Source organism: Hylobates moloch, unplaced genomic scaffold, assembly GCF_009828535.3.
Source record: "Hylobates moloch isolate HMO894 unplaced genomic scaffold, HMol_V3 SCAFFOLD_9, whole genome shotgun sequence".
Lineage (NCBI taxonomy): Eukaryota > Metazoa > Chordata > Mammalia > Primates > Hylobatidae > Hylobates > Hylobates moloch.
Window position 1 is genome coordinate 7,358,422 of NW_026652284.1, and position 15,672 is coordinate 7,374,093.

Sequence of the window (15,672 nt, forward strand, 5' to 3'; positions counted from 1 at the left end):
ATAATCCGCCTCACACAGAATTAGAAAGAGATGAAGTTTGAACTTCAACCCAGATAATTTGAGCCCTCACTCTTCATTCTGGAGAGTGGGAAGACAGTGCGGGTGCCCGATGAAGGTCGTGGAGGGCTCCCACCCTCTCCCAGGGGACAAAGGAGCCTGCAGAGGACAGTGAAGAGAACCAGGCACAGGGCTAGGTCACATGGGACTAAGTCCCCTCACAAACAGCACTCCAGCCCCTGCCTCCATCCAAAGGCTGCCAGGAGCCCATTTGTCCACTGTGGATTTACCATCTCCGTGACAGGCCAAGGCAGGCGCAGATTCCTTGAGTGGCTTTAAACAAGCAAGAAGCAAAGCCTGCCAAAGGGCCCAGAGTAACCGGGACCTCGTCCTAAAAATCAGAATGAGTCAAACCAAGTCTACATATCAGAACTGGTTTCTTCTGTCACATTCTCCTTGATGTGGGCTCCCACCCCCCAACGTAATTGTTTTTAATAATAACCCCAGAATCCAGTTCTCTTTTCGGTTGTTAAAGGTAAAAACAAACAGCTCATTTCCACTGTATACTTTCACAATATGTGAAAAAGATTGCACAAATTATGTTTCATTCTAAAGAATAAGTTTCAAGAATACATTAAACTTCAAAGAATCTTCACTTGTGCTTAAAAATAATTAATGCTGTCAAATTGCTTCATACACTTTATAAGACTTTAGGCAAGAAACATTACTAATGGTATCATAAATAAGTATTATAACTTTATTAAAATGAAGACAATATTCAAAATAATGCAACAAAATGAATAAAATCCTTTGTCCAATACTGTACACATAATGCAGAAATCAGTGCATTTTTCTTAAGCATGTTTTAACCTTCATTTAGTTCATACTAAAATATAATAAGCTTTAAATAGCTCAAATAATATTCAGCAGTTTAAACTGTAAACAGCTTGTTTAACTGTTAAGAGAACATTGCAGTAATGTACCTCTGTTAGTGAGCACCTTCTCTTCTGTGCTTATCTCTTCAAGATAAATACATGGAAGGATGTGAAAATCGGAACACAAACTATGTGTCTCACTGCATCTAAGTGAAGCAGCCAGCTGTGAGAGTTTTCAAAGCAGAAAGATGCTGATGTGACCTCTGGAATTCAGACATACTGAGCTATGGGTCAGAAGTGTTTTACTTAAAAAGCAAACAATCCCCAGGAAATACTGAATAGGAACCAGCAACACAAGGCCAGCTTGTGTTGTATTTGTTTATTAATACAGTCTAAAAAAAAAAAAAATAGCAAAACCACAACACACATCCCCAAACAATAACTCTCAATCACATAGCTAATTGCTTCATTATTCTGTAAAACTGACATCCTAACACTGGCACCTAGTATACTTTTCCATCTGAGTCTAACGTACCCCACTGCCTCTAATACGGCCCGCACTACGATGAGCTACTTCAATGGGTGGGACCAAGCGGGAACTCTAAGGGAAAATTAGTCACTATTTCTATTATCGTCTTATTTTTCAAGATGTGTGACAAGTACAGGTGACAATATGGTTGCCAAGTAAGCTGCTCTCCCTCCCTCAACAAGACGCAACATGAAACCTGGAAGTATGAGGCCTTGGGATGATTTTTAACCTAAGTAGGTACACCCATGGTAAAGAATGGATACCCTGCCCTCCATGGAAAAGACTACCCGCAAAAATAAACAAAATAGAAAAGGCCTAAAAGCCAAAAATCTTCAAACTTACTAAACAAAAATATTTTTTAATGATTCTGATCTAAACAATACTGTATCTTCTTCCATTTGCTCAATTTTCAGTCTATCAGGACTCATTTTTCTCCAGCTTGAGTTTATTATTCTGAATATATATTACTCTAAGATAGTAACTAATTGGTTAACCTGCAGCTATGGTCTATGGTTATACCACAAGTTTATATATAGGTATGTAATGTATGCGTATATAAAAAGCTTCCCCATCCTCCCCTCCCCACCATCACATCTTTAAATTATAGACTGAAAGACTTTTTTCCAACACTAACAAAGTCAGGGTTTCTCAGCATAACAGCATCTCACAACTGCTCTAAACCTTCGCATGAAGACAGAGTTCAGCTATTTTATTTTGCAATCTAAGAAATTTTTCTGTGCACTTCAATCAAACTGGAAAATTGAGAACCATTTGCTCCTACGTAACCTCTGCTGAACCATGACCCCAAGGTCTAAGGAGAAACCACATAGGATAAATGTTTACGCTTCACGTGGCCACCCAGATCCATTTTTGTTTTTGAGTCTGGCTTTTCTGTGGCTGAAGATATACCGCAGTCAGCAGGTAATGGCTGGATTTGGGCGCTTGCATTTGTTTCTTCTGCTTCCCTAAAAAATTTTTCATATTTGTCCAGGTATGGTGGTCGTTCAGGTAGTAGGTAATAATGTGTTGAACTAACCTTCTTCCCATTTTCAATAATGGGCAGAATGCAAGGAACCTTATTGGCAGATCCTTCGCTGTTCTGTCTTTGCAGTGCTTTGCTGCTGACATACTTGGGATCAGGGGCAAAGCTCTGTGTCGGGGGCATGACCCCATTGAGGTAAGACGGAAGGCTTTTGGGACTCGGTGTGCGCGAGTTACTCGGTGACAAAGGTTCTCTTGGCGGTACTTTGGGAGGCCTGTCTTCATCACTATAGGTGCTCGAAGTAACTTCTGCTGACCATCTTCTATAATCTGGCTTTACTGGTCTAGGAGGTATGGGAACTCTGGGGGGAACCTCAGGTTTGTCTTCATCGGAGTTAGGAGAAGCTCTGTGTATACAACAGTTGGATATCCTTATGGCTGGCTTGTTAAAGGAGCCAGCTGGTCCCGAATGAGACCTTCTTAATCTTCGGTGGGTCTGAGGTGGAGGAGGATTTGGATCTGGGACACCTCCATTTTGGTCAGACACATAGCTGAGATCTGCTGCAGAAACAGCTGGGGTATCAAAATATGCATAGTTGATTTGTCCACACCCACGGAAGCTTCGCCTGCCAGGAACATCGTATTTGAAATCAGAAAGTGTAGAGTCTTCTAAAAGGAAGTCTGTATCTGAGCTAGTTAGGAATTCCACCTCGCAATCTGTGTCATCCAGAGACAGGGCTTCAGAGATTGGCAACGGTGGAAGAGGCCTAGAACCGCGTTCACAAAGAGGGGCACAGGAGAAAAGGGAAGGGGAGTTTTTTATGGGTGTCAGTGGAGGGGTGGAAGCACAAACCCCGTTCACTGTGAGTTTCTTAAAACCACATACAACTTGATCCTCTTCATGTGGTCCCAAGTTTTCACTTGGGGGAATAAGAAGAGGGGGCAAGCTGGACTTTTGAGATGGACCATTTTCTGCAAAGTAGTGGCCATTCATCGGAGCAGATTTGGAAGCGTGCCCTGGAATGAACAAGAGATATTAATAAAAGATCAACAATCCTCTCTCCACCTGTGTGAAGGAGAGAGCACCCCACCTACCTATGCTCCTACAGCTTTCTTCCTGAGTCAAACACTTGACTGCTGTCACCCTGAGAACACCCATGCAACAACCACAGGTGTAATTAGAGAGCAGAAGATTGTTAACGCACATGGTGTGGTTCAAAGAACAAACTATCTCCTCTATCTCCCTTGGACATGTGCACAGTGCACACCCACACATCACAGGAAAGTTTTGTGCTGTGTGTAAAATTCGCGGAAGATGAACAGCATATAATTTACATGAATACCATACTGTATCAGCCTTGCCATTTAAGACATGCGACCATACTAGGCACGTAGGGTACCAATGAGATAAGACAAAGTCCTTATTGCTAGCACATCATAATATCGTGAGTGAATGCACTTGCCTGCAATGTGTTCAGTTCACACACAGCTCTTGACAAAGATCCAAGGAACAGAATATTCACATTAAAAATACTATTTTCTAAGTTTTGAGGAACATTTACACTATTTTCATCTATTACTGTCAAACATGCATTCGATACTAGTAAGAAAGGTGGGAAATCTTGCCTAAGGTTTCATGGAGTAAAGTATGCATCAGAGCTGGAATGAGAACTAATTCTTGATTTTAGAAGATCCCACGTCCACAAACAGTCCTACTTAGGAATCAGTGACTCAGAATGAAGGCAGTCGAGTACAATAGCTTGAGAAAAACACAGTTATCTTCTGAATCTGTTGCCACTAGGGGTCAGGCTGTTGTTGGAAATAGTTCAGGTTTCCTCATTTAAAAAATAATGCTGGAGGACAAGCTAACCTGAATCCAGACTGTTCTTCTCAAATGCTTACTGTGATCAGATTTTCAAAATACATACCAAGTGGTATTAGGCGCTCCTGAGCAGAAGAGTTCAGACTGTAGGCCATGGTTATCGAGTCAATATTTAAAAAGTTGCTGAAAGGAGAGGAAGATACTTTGGTCATAAGCGAAGAGCAATCACAGCCTCTTTCATTTTAGTGTCACATATTTATCCAGATTACAGCAGCATTACGTCCTCTACTTACTTTTTAAACTCACTGCGACTGCTCCAGCAGGTCTTCCTCATATTCCCCATGGCTCGGCCATTATGTAGAAATCCAGTTTTTAATGGGACTCTGATCTCCTGAGCAGCAACTCCTGCTATTGACATTGTGCCTTATTCTGGGACATCTCCAAACCTGTGAGGCCCAGGCATTTTGAAATCAACCAGTAGCTTTCATTCCCTAGGGGGGTAGAAGAGATGAGAGAATAAAGAAAACAATTTAGAAATACCTCCATTAGGACAGTCTAAATTACAGCAAAGCTAATATGAGAGAATTTGGGGGGATGCTGAATAGAAAAAGTCAGTTGTGGACTTTCACTTAATTCTTACTTAATTCTTACATCTCATGAGGGTGCTTATATGTAAACGCTAAAAATGATTTTTTGTGTAAATGCTAATCCAAAAGACATGAAATGTTTTAGTGAAATGAGAAATAATCTATTGCCAGCAAAAGCAGACCTCCTACTGCAGAGCCTGAGAGTTGCACAACAAATCACACTCACTTGGCAATGCACACAGACCCTCCCTTGACCTATTAAACCAGCCTTCCAAGTTACGGCTGCACTGGGCATGAAGCACCAGTGGATCCCGCTTATTTTTCCCAAGCTAAAAAAGCAATTTCAGAAGCCACTGTATTTTATGCTACAGAACTAATACTCACTAAAACCCAATGCTGAAACTAAGCAAGAGTTTCTACAGTATTGGCACCTGACTACCCAAGGGTCTAGCATTTATCTGGATTTTGTATTTCAGGGTTGGCCATGGGAAGACAAATTCTCCAGTTACTACTTGTTCAAGGAACAAACAGTAATATATGAAGATACTAATTTCCATTATCCTGTAAAAATCAAGTTCTGCAAGATTACTAGCTTCAGTAAAAGCCTGGGACAGCTTCCTCCCTCCCTTTTAAAGACAAGTTAAAGGTACATTCTTTACATTCTCCTTGGTGAAATACCCAGTAACTCGTATCTTGCTTAGCTGCAAGGCATGGATAACAAAGGCTAAGTACATTTTTCTTAAATTAGTAGTTCCTCAACTTTAGGACCGCCAATCCCTCCTGTCAGATGTTACAGGTCTGGAGTCCCTATAGCCCCCTTTTCACTTTCCTTTTTTATTATTCGTTATGTGTTAGCATCAATCTCTGCTGTCTTCAGATAGCGAAGTTTACTTATGATAAGTTTAGGTTTTTTTTCCTTAGGCACCAGGATATTATTTGTCAACTATCTGCATAACACTGACCCCTTTTGGGGGCATGTACATACACACTGTTTAACACGATCTCATTCTCTCACTAAATATTAGTAAGGGATCAGTGCAACTAATATCTGCACAGCTGAGTGCTGGGCACTGTGCAAAGGACTGAAGATGACCGTGACACATTTGCTGTGGGGGAGAGGTACACAGCTTTTTTGTTTTTTTTTGTTTTTTGGTTTTTTTTGCTCAGCAACTTCAAATCTATTATTTACAAATCTGTCACCTCCTACTAGACTGTAAGCTCAGGATAGAGGCTGTGTCTCAATCACCTTTTAACAATCAGTACCTGGAACATTAGTAGGTGCTCAGTAAGTGAATGTTTGTTGAATGAATGATTGTATAATACCCTCTAATTATCATAATCAGTATCAACTCAATATACACATTGTGTAAGGCACAGGGTTTTTTTTTTAAAGCTAAAAACCTTTAAAAAATACTCTGCAAGTGTTTATTATTATTTTCCCATTAGAAAGGAACAGTGATAGTAATGTTCTACAGGTCCAAGATTTCAGTAACAAAGTAGAGAAGGGAGATCCAATGACTGGTTCTCTGCATTTTACCCTTCCACAGTCAGCTGTTCTACCAGGCAGAGATTTTATGATAGGGTTAAAATATTATTTCAGATAGTCAAGCATTATTTTTCTTTAAATCAATCTCTCAAATATATGATAAAGAAAACATTCTGTCATTTAGGAATTCTAAATTATTGAGAGGTCGAGGATTGGTTTTTCAGTTTACTTAAATGAAGCAAATGTGTTATCTACCATCAAGCTATAAAAAATTTAGAAACCAATTTAAAAATACTGCTAGCCTCTCCCTCTGTGTACTTAGCCCAGTGGTTTATCAAGCTTTTTCTAAGCATTCTACAAGCACTGGCAAGACTATGAGGAAAGTATCTGTGGTAATATAAAAATGAAAGGCAAGATAGGAAGAATATGGTATTTAAGTAGTTTGAAAGCACACGTTTGAAGATCGCTCATCCAGATTACAGGAAAATGCTGCAGGGGATTCTGGAGGCCCAACCCCCACCTGTCTGCAAGCCAACAAGTACTACTAGTAATTACTGTGTGTCAGCCTCCTAATGCCATCTAAATCTTAGCTTTCAACAGAATGATTGTGTAACTATCGCCTCTGCAGAAATTGCCTTGGAATTCTAAACTTACATTTCAATGGTCACTTAAAATTATTTATATGTTCTAGAAAAAGTTATTTTTTATTCATTGTTTCCATCACCTACTTGTTAGCTTTCTTAAGAAAAAAATTTTTTTAGTATAAAAAGAATTGTGTTCACTAAGCCAGCTCATTTCTGATCACAATAGTGTCTTTGTGTATTCATAGAAGGTGACCTGCCTCTAAATTTCAATGGGGAATTGTGAATGGGCCATGTTATGAAACTGTCCGAACTTCCTACTTGCTAGTATGGGAGACGAGGGGGGCAATATAACTGCCATGTTCTCTTCTTTTGGAAAATAACTTCAAATTGTAGACTCAAAAAGGGCAATGTGCTACAGGTTTGGAAGGAGGCTTTTAAAAAAAAATGTTCTCAGATTGTAAACTGAGGGTATGAAACCACCTGAAACTTTCTCTCTCTCTAAAAACCTTCTAGTATTCAGTGCAAATGGAAGCGGGGGGTGGGCGGGGGAGTAAATAAATCCATTTTACCAACCTCAAGCTAAAAAGAAACAAACTCTTCCCAAGTGACGTTTAATGCTGCAATTTTTCACATTTTATCTGTCTTACAACTCATTAGAAGAAAACAATTGCAAAAATGTACCTATGTGGGAAAATCAATACCTAAAAAGTACAAGATGGGATTATGTTATGGAATCCAAGAATAGGAATCCAGGCAGCATGGTTTAGACGAGGACCCAAATAACCTTAGGCATAACTTCTCCAAACTTTATCAACTATTTTTAGCTTTTTTAGTGGGTCTAAAATGCAGTTAAATACCAAATTTCAGATGTGAACCACCTTTTCCTGTTAACATAACTTGATTCTTTTTTAAATTCAACAAAAAAAGAAGCCCTAAAATCATCTGCTTCTTGAGGTTATCCTTTTATTAATCCACTTGTATAGCTTCAACTCATAGACAGCTCCTGAATCAATGACTCCAGCCTGGCTCAAGCTTCAACTTTGCATTTCCTATTGTCTGGTGATTATCTTTCCACTTGGATGGCCCTCTGGCATCTCAAACTCTACAAACCAAACTCCTCCTTTCACTTCATACTCCATTCCCCACTCCCCAAACCAGTTCAGGGTCTAAGAGGATCACACTTCTCAAGGCACCATTTTTAACCTGAGGCCATGTACATTCAATTGCCAAGTTCCACAGACTACTTTTACATGGTTTCTCAAATCTTACCCTTCCATTGACAGGCATCATTCTTCCTGCGGTCTGGAAATATGCAACCTGTTCTACACACTAGTACCAAGTCAATATTCCTTAACAACAGCTCAAACTAAGATTTGCTGCTGCTCAAAAAACCTTCAAAGGCTCCTAAACAAAACCTCCTCAGCCTGGCATTTAGGGCCTCCACAATATAAACCTAATCTATATTTTCAAGCTCGCTTCTATTTTCCCCAAATCTCTGTTAGAATTCGATTTATCCTTTAAGGTCAACTCTACCCTACCTTCTCCACGAAGCTGCTCCCTTTTATGAAACACCAGAGCAGCGGTGCTCTGTTCTTGTGTTATTTTGTGCTGGGCCCCAATTCCCCTTCCACTCTTCAAATCATCTAGGACAGAACTGACGTCTGATTGATGCTTTCCCCGTAGATCTTGGCATCATTCATGTCTATTATTTATTAAATGGATACTGAGAAAATATCCATCTCATTTTTAAAAAGTAATGACATGAAAGATTCACATACACTGTGAGTCAGTAAAGAGCTCAGGGGAGAAGCAGATTTATAAAGGATAAAGTTAACGCGTACTGGAGTGAGGCGACTACCCAATAATAATGTAATAAGCTTAGGATACGTAACAGGAAGGAATTTTTATGAAATTCATTTCCAGAATTCAAAATAGACAGTTTGTAGACTGAGTAAAAATTATAAGCTTCAGTGGTGAACAGTGTAGCTTTCTAAACTGGTTTCTGTTACAGTATATTTACTTGAAGCAATTGGGGGGGGTACTTTCTGAAAACTGTTTTGCCTTCTCTTAAAACACTCCCTTCTAGACTGTTTTTGCTGCTGAATTTAAGGTCACTTTCATTCTTCTAAAAAAGTTACACCAAAAGCACACTGCATCTTCTTCATTAAGGTGAAATCACATGCCTTTAGCTTGAGGATAGTCTCTTTGAAACTGCTTAAGAAAAAAAAAAAAAAAAAAAAAAAAAAAGACATGCAGGCTACCTTAAGGCAGTAACCTAGATATGCTTACCTGGCCACCAGATCTCATTAATAAATCTCAGAAGCCATCCATGGGAGGAGGAGGGGCACATTTTTGTCATACAACTCACCCAGTTCTGCCCAGTGCTTCCTTATTTAAGAGTGTGATGTAATTTCCTCCTTTCAATCTGGTTCTAGAACCTGATTTCTGTTTATTCAGGGTGATAAATGGTCTTTTCAGTTCCATTTAAGAATCACCTACATTAAATACTTCCATAACCAGGGAAGATAATAAGGTAACTACATTTAGAGGCAAAATTTATAAAAGGAAACCGATTTAGGAATATGACAAACTCCATGATTTTAGATCCTCCCCAAATATACCAATCTCTGCATGTTTATTTTTTAAAATGTCTAAAATAATCACCTGTGAGGAATTTAAAACAAACAAAAAAAACACCAATTTTTTTTTTTTTTTTTTTTTTTTTTTTTTTTTGAGACGGAGTCTTACTCTTGTCACCCAGGCTAGAGTGCAATGGTGCACATCACAATCTCTGCCTCCCAGGTTCAAGCGATTCTCCTGCCTCAGCCTCCCGAGTAGCTGGGATTATAGGCATGCGCCAACACGCCAGGCTAATTTTTGTATTTTTAGTAGAGATGGGGTTTCTCCATGTTGGTCAGGCTGGTCTCAAACTCCTGACCTCAGGTGATCCGCCTGCCTTGGCCTCCCAAAGTGCTGAGATTACAGGCGTGAGATACCGCAGCCGGCCCAGATTTCATTTTTATAGCCTATGATTTAGGTAGGGGTAGGAAAAGAAAGAGGGAGGCAAGTTAAGAAACCTTCCTTAGTTGTACTCTCTACCATGGTAAGCATAGCTAGCCTTTAAATTAAAAACATAGATTACTTTTAAAATAAGGTCATATTTTAATGTAATTAAAATACTCCTGCATGAATTCAACAAAAGCTTAATGGCTTCAGTAGATATTAAAACGTAGCTCAGTGTGGCAAAGATGAACATTTGTGTCTGTGTTTGCAGCTCCATTCCTCAGAGGCTCTTAAACATGTCCAGAACATAATGGACCATTTGTAGGTGGTGAAATAGAGGCAACAGAGAAAATAATTTATCTTCAAACTGTCAAATAAAAAATAAATGACACAATTTATTCAATAATTCAGAATGCTTTCTAGCTAAGTATTTTAAAAAATGGTAAACTAACAAAAAACCCATTCCCTCAACTACCATAATCCAGTCTTTCAACTCACTTAAGCCTCCTACACAATTTTAGTGTGACAGCAGAAAAGTAGGATAGCAGGAATATATTCTTTTGTCCTTTGTATTTTTCCTACAGAGTAGCACAATCAGTAACTATATATACACACAGAGGCGAGAAAAATATTATTTCTTTTTGACATATACACAATAGATTATTTCTTATTATAAAAGCGAATTCTAATCTAAAGACAACGAGCACAATGGTCTAATGATGGGACTCAACTCTTTAAAACTTCAAATTTATTTAACAAGCATTTAAGTTATCCAGTGGGTAACTCTAGATTGTTACAATTAATATAAAACCCATTAATAATAACTAACATTCACTGGGCATACAACTGCCAGGCAAGCACAGTTCTAAGTGCTGTATGTGTATGAACTTATTTAATCCTCTCTACAATGCCATAAGGTGGGCTACTATTATTACTCTCACTTAACTTGAGGCACAGAGTTAAAGAACTTGCTCAAGGTCAAACGTGGTGAGCAATGGGGCCAGGACTTCAACCAGACAGCCCGGCCTCAGTGTCCAGGCCCTTCACCAACACACCACACTGCCTCTTCCAGTCCCTACGGCTTTTTAAACTAGCGAAATAGGATCCGACTGACTGTAATGCTCAACTTGTAAGGGTAGCACAGATCCTTTTTTATGGATTTACTGGTAATAGCTTTTCTTGGGTAACCTGTAGCCTATGAAAGTTCCTGTTTTACTTCAACTCCCTCAAATTCTCCTATTAAAAGTTATTAATTGTAGATCTGACCTATGTATCCTCTAAAATGGGTGAGTTAAGGCATCAATTTGACATTCTATTACCACTTCAAACAACTATTTTGAAGCCCTCAGTCTTTAACGATCCACGGATGCCCCACCACAACAGAACTCTTTACAACACGGTTATTTCATATAACACAAGTCTGTTTTTACTCGTAATAAGCGGTTACTACATATACCCAACGGGCCTCCTTTTAACACGCTTTCACAGCATGGATCCCAATGATGGCATTATAATCACACTGTATTGTAAAATCCGGAATTTAACAATAGAATACCTTATATTTGTAAAGCACTCAACAAGTTACAAAGCACCTTCTTACACATTATCTCACTTGATCCCCACAACATCCCTGTAAGAAGAGGCAGGGATTATAATCTCCATTTTGCAGATGAGGAAACAAAGTGAGGTTAAATATCTTGCTATAAGCAAAAAGGCTATCATGGCTCTTCTGTCCTATGATCCAGCATTTTCCCCACACTTTCACTACCTCTCCACTCTATAGTATCTTCATGTTAGGCAACAACCTCATTTCTCCTTGTAACATTCTTGTTTATAAATGGAGAAACTGAAGCAAAAGGCTGTTAAGTTAAATGCTCAAGACCTAAGTGCTAGTCAATAGCAGAGGCAGGAACAGAAACTCAACTCATAGTGCTCATTCAGCTCAAAAATTCTTAGACGGCAAGGATTAATTCTTTTCACAAATATTTATCAAGTGCTTATTTTGGATTAGATACCATGTGAGGTGAAAAACAGAGATGGTTGTTGCCTGAAGAAGCCTTCCATCTAATGAGGGAGGAAGAGAATAGCCAAGCAAGCAAACAATTTTAGATGGTGATACCTTCCAAGGAAACAAGCAGGGTACAGCAATAGGATAAGGAGGCAGAGGAGCATATATTTACACAGGTGGTTTGGGAAGGCCTCTCTGAGTAGGTGACTTTTACAATGGAAATCTAAAGGCTGAAAAAGAGGCAGCCCTGATAAGAGTCAGAAGACAATTCTACTGAGCGAATAGTTTAAAAAACAATCTGTAACTAGTCCAGTTTCACATCTGGGGTATTGAATAAGAGCTTTTGGATAATGTCTTTCAATCCTTACCTTCCTATTGTTTCCAAGCTGAAAAGAGCTCCATTTCTGTAGCCCAAGCCCCACATTTTTTTTGTTCGTTTATTTTTTAAAGACAGGGTCTCACTCTGTCACCAGGCTGTAGTGCAGTCGTGTGATCTTGGCTTACTGCAACCTCTGCCTCCCAGGCTCAAGCAATCCTCCCACCTCAGCCTCTTGAGTAGCTGGGACTACGGACATGCGCCACCATACCCAGCTAATTTTTGTGTTTTTTTGTAGTGACAGGGTTTCACCATGTTGCCCAGGTTGGTCTCATACTTCTGGGCTCAAGCCATCTGCCCGCCTTGGCCTCCCAAAGTGCTGAGATTACAGGCGTGAGCCACTGAGCCCGGCCAAAAGCCCCACATTTTAAAGACACATTCGTTGAGACCTGGAAGAGTGGTCTTTTTGTAATATTGCCCAGTTTTATGGTGTGAGGAATTGGACTACAGTATCAACAAAGACTTCAAATCTCAGAATCCTCCCCGCCACCTTCTGAAATCTGAACCCCTCAGTAACTTTTCCCTACCTTAAAACTAATTGTTAAGGTAGTAACTCACATTTAGGACCCTCAAACTCATTCGCCCCATCTACCTTTACAAAGCACGTGTTTATGCTGTGTGAACAATGCCAGAATACCACAACTGGACTGCGTTTATGTAGGGAGTTCTTTATTAGCTTTTATATAGCCAGACACCCGCAAAGGATGCTAAATGTATCCAAATGTATCCAGATGATGAGGTACCAATTCAAACTTATTTAGATTAAGAGCAGAGTTGTTTCTCTGGTAGAGGGAGCCTATGCCATTCAAATTCCTGGAATTACCCTTGGCACCTCCTTTCTCCTCCTCTGCTCCTTTCTAAAGCAATCTGATGGTATGCAGACAATCAGGTCAGTTTCAAGCATGTTAGATTGTGCCTGTAATTTACGCAAATTGCTTTGAAAAGCCACCATTAGTTTCAGCAGAAAGGAAGTATTATCTAGCTTAACTTTTGAGAAGCAGCAGTCAAGAGGTACTTTCATACAAAAACTCAAGCATAATTAAATCCTATAGAGTGACCAGTATATACTGTGAACTGCAAGTAGGAAAACCGATGACTGAAACAATAGTTTTACCCGTCAAAAATATCAATAATTCAGACATTTCATAACAGCCATAAAAAAATTAAACAGATTTGCTTTCCAACCCTTATCAATGACTGGTCCAATTCTGCTGAGCGTTGAAGGATAAAACATGCTTTCATGCAATTATTTATCAACATCAACTATGTGCAAGGCTGCATAAGATAGAAGCTATACAAGGCAGAGTGCCTACCCTTAAGGAGTTTACAATCTAACATATCTGTCAGGTTATAAATCGTTAGTCCAAGACCTCTATCACTTATTATCGAGTGTCCCCTGGAACACACAGGTGAAAATAAACTTCTGCTTGAAGTGAAGGGAATGACAAATAGTTTCTGAAGTCCATGCTAAATCCTCTGTTATTTTTCTTCAAACTTGCTAATATCTGGAAAAGAGCTTGCCTGATAACATATTGGTAACCAATTATAGCCAGCATGTTAGCAGGAAACCAGCTTCTTTTATTTTGGTCCTTGCAAAATTTGGTCATTTGCTGATACCTAGCCTGTCTTTGGTCTCTGTTCAAATAAAATTTCACTTAATACTGTATATTATAATTACAGAAATATAAGAAAAGAAATGCAGTTAAAAAAACAGGTACGGTGAACTTGGGATGTTCAGTCTCAACAAATGTGTGTACCCGTTGCATTCTTACACATTTATAAAAGGTTGAACATTTGTTCTGGAAAGGAAAAAAAAGGGCATTTTAACCTCACCTTTCTTCACCCCTGACAGTTGCCTAGAAACCAGTCTTGCCCTACCTGTGTTGCAGGTGTACCTCAAGTCACCGACACATCTCTTTTAAAGCTACAGTCTCCATTCTGACTGACTTAAGTTTATGACTAACCATCTATTCATATTTTTATCAGGTAAGAGACTGGTTTCTTTCAAGCAATGATGAAATCCTAATAAAGACTTAGCAAGCACCAATACAGCACCATTCACGGTTAAAGAGTCATCTAATTTGTACAGGGCTATGATATACATATAAATACACACACAAAATTCCCAATAAGCATTCACGTCTTGAACACAGAATTCTGCAGTCCCAATCCATTCAAAGCCGTACTTAAGACATTCAGAGCAAAGAATCACGTTTCTAGAAGAGAAGGAAGAGTTCAGAACAGCTCAGACGAATTTTTAAATACTGATTTCGGCATTACCATCGTCGCTGGGAGATGAGGCAGAGGGACCGGGGCTGACCGCCAAAGAGAACCGGTACCAACCACCGCAAGCAATCACCGAGCCTCCCACCCCAGCTTTCAAGACAGGATTTACGGGTACACGGTGTGAACAAGACAATGTAACCCCGATTTTTACAAAGAAAAAAAAAAAATCAAACAAGCCCCCAGGCCTGAAGACGCTCATCCCCGCCGGGCAACCTTGCGAGCGCAGGCTGCGGGACGAGGACCTTCATGCTTGCCACTCCAGAAGCCCCGTCCGCTCCTGCGGTCCGGGTGCTGCGGGGACGTGTCCCGGGCGCTCGGGTGCATGGCCCCGGCCAGCCGAGGGGCCGCGCGGCGACCACGGCCGGTGTGGAGAAGAAGGCGGGCGCCGGCACTTCGCGGCGTCCCCAGGCCCGGGCTGCGCCGCCGGGGAGGGTCCCGCCCTCCACACCTCAATGAGGAGAAGCCCGCGAGCGACCGGCCGGCCCCTCCCTCCGTCCCAGAGACTCCGCGTCGCGGCGACCCTCCCCGCGCCCTCCACGCCCCCGCCCTCGCGTCGGGGAGCCGCCTGGATCCCGGCGCTCGGCGCGGGGCCCCCTGAGGGAACGGAGCGCTGCGTGGCCCTCCCCACCCCCTCAGCGCGCCAGGCCCCTTACCCCGGAGAAGCGGCGGCTGCCCTGCGGCGCCCTCCCGCGCATGTCAGTCCCGGCTGGCTCAGCGCCGCGGGCTCAGGGGCCCGGACACCGCGCAGGCGCCTCTTGCTGGCTCGCGCTCTCGCTAGCGCTCTACCTCTCACTGGGCCGCCGTCGCCGCGGCTGCCGCCGCCGCCTCTATATATAGCATATGCAGCCGGGCCGTAAGGTCGCCGCGTCCCGCCCCGCCTCCTCCCGCAGCCAATCAGGGCGCGCGCCGCTTAAAGGGGCGATGCCGTGGCCGAGGCATTCGCGCCGGGCCCACCGTGGCGTAGCGCGGCGCTGCCGGGAGCCGGCTTTGTCTCCGGGGGAGGCGTCTCCGGGAGATCGCGGCTGCAGCTCCGCTCCTCTGCCCGAGCCGTGCGGCAGCCCTGGGAGCCTCTCAACGCCGAGCTCTCCTCAGAAGCCCGCGGCCACCCGGGCCTCGGCCGCCGTTCCTGCCCGAACTG

General features: G+C 41.6%; 1 protein-coding gene across 2 annotated transcripts; it reads right to left on the reverse strand.

The window, feature by feature from the left end:
- Positions 1-712: 712 nt before the first annotated feature.
- Positions 713-15,339, reverse strand: ERRFI1 (ERBB receptor feedback inhibitor 1). Of its 2 annotated transcripts, none has more exons than XM_032758807.2 (4): positions 15,188-15,339; positions 4,498-4,695; positions 4,311-4,387; positions 713-3,399 (listed from the first exon to the last, which is right to left on the reverse strand). In XM_032758807.2, the coding sequence occupies exons 2-4, from the start codon at positions 4,620-4,622 to the stop codon at positions 2,213-2,215; spliced, it is 1,389 nt and encodes a 462-aa protein (XP_032614698.1). In that variant the 5' UTR covers positions 4,623-4,695; positions 15,188-15,339; the 3' UTR covers positions 713-2,212. The 2 variants fall into 2 exon arrangements, with proteins under 2 accessions (XP_032614698.1, XP_058300279.1); XM_058444296.1 differs by lacking the exon at positions 15,188-15,339 and adding an exon at positions 14,529-14,629.
- Positions 15,340-15,672: the final 333 nt, after the last annotated feature.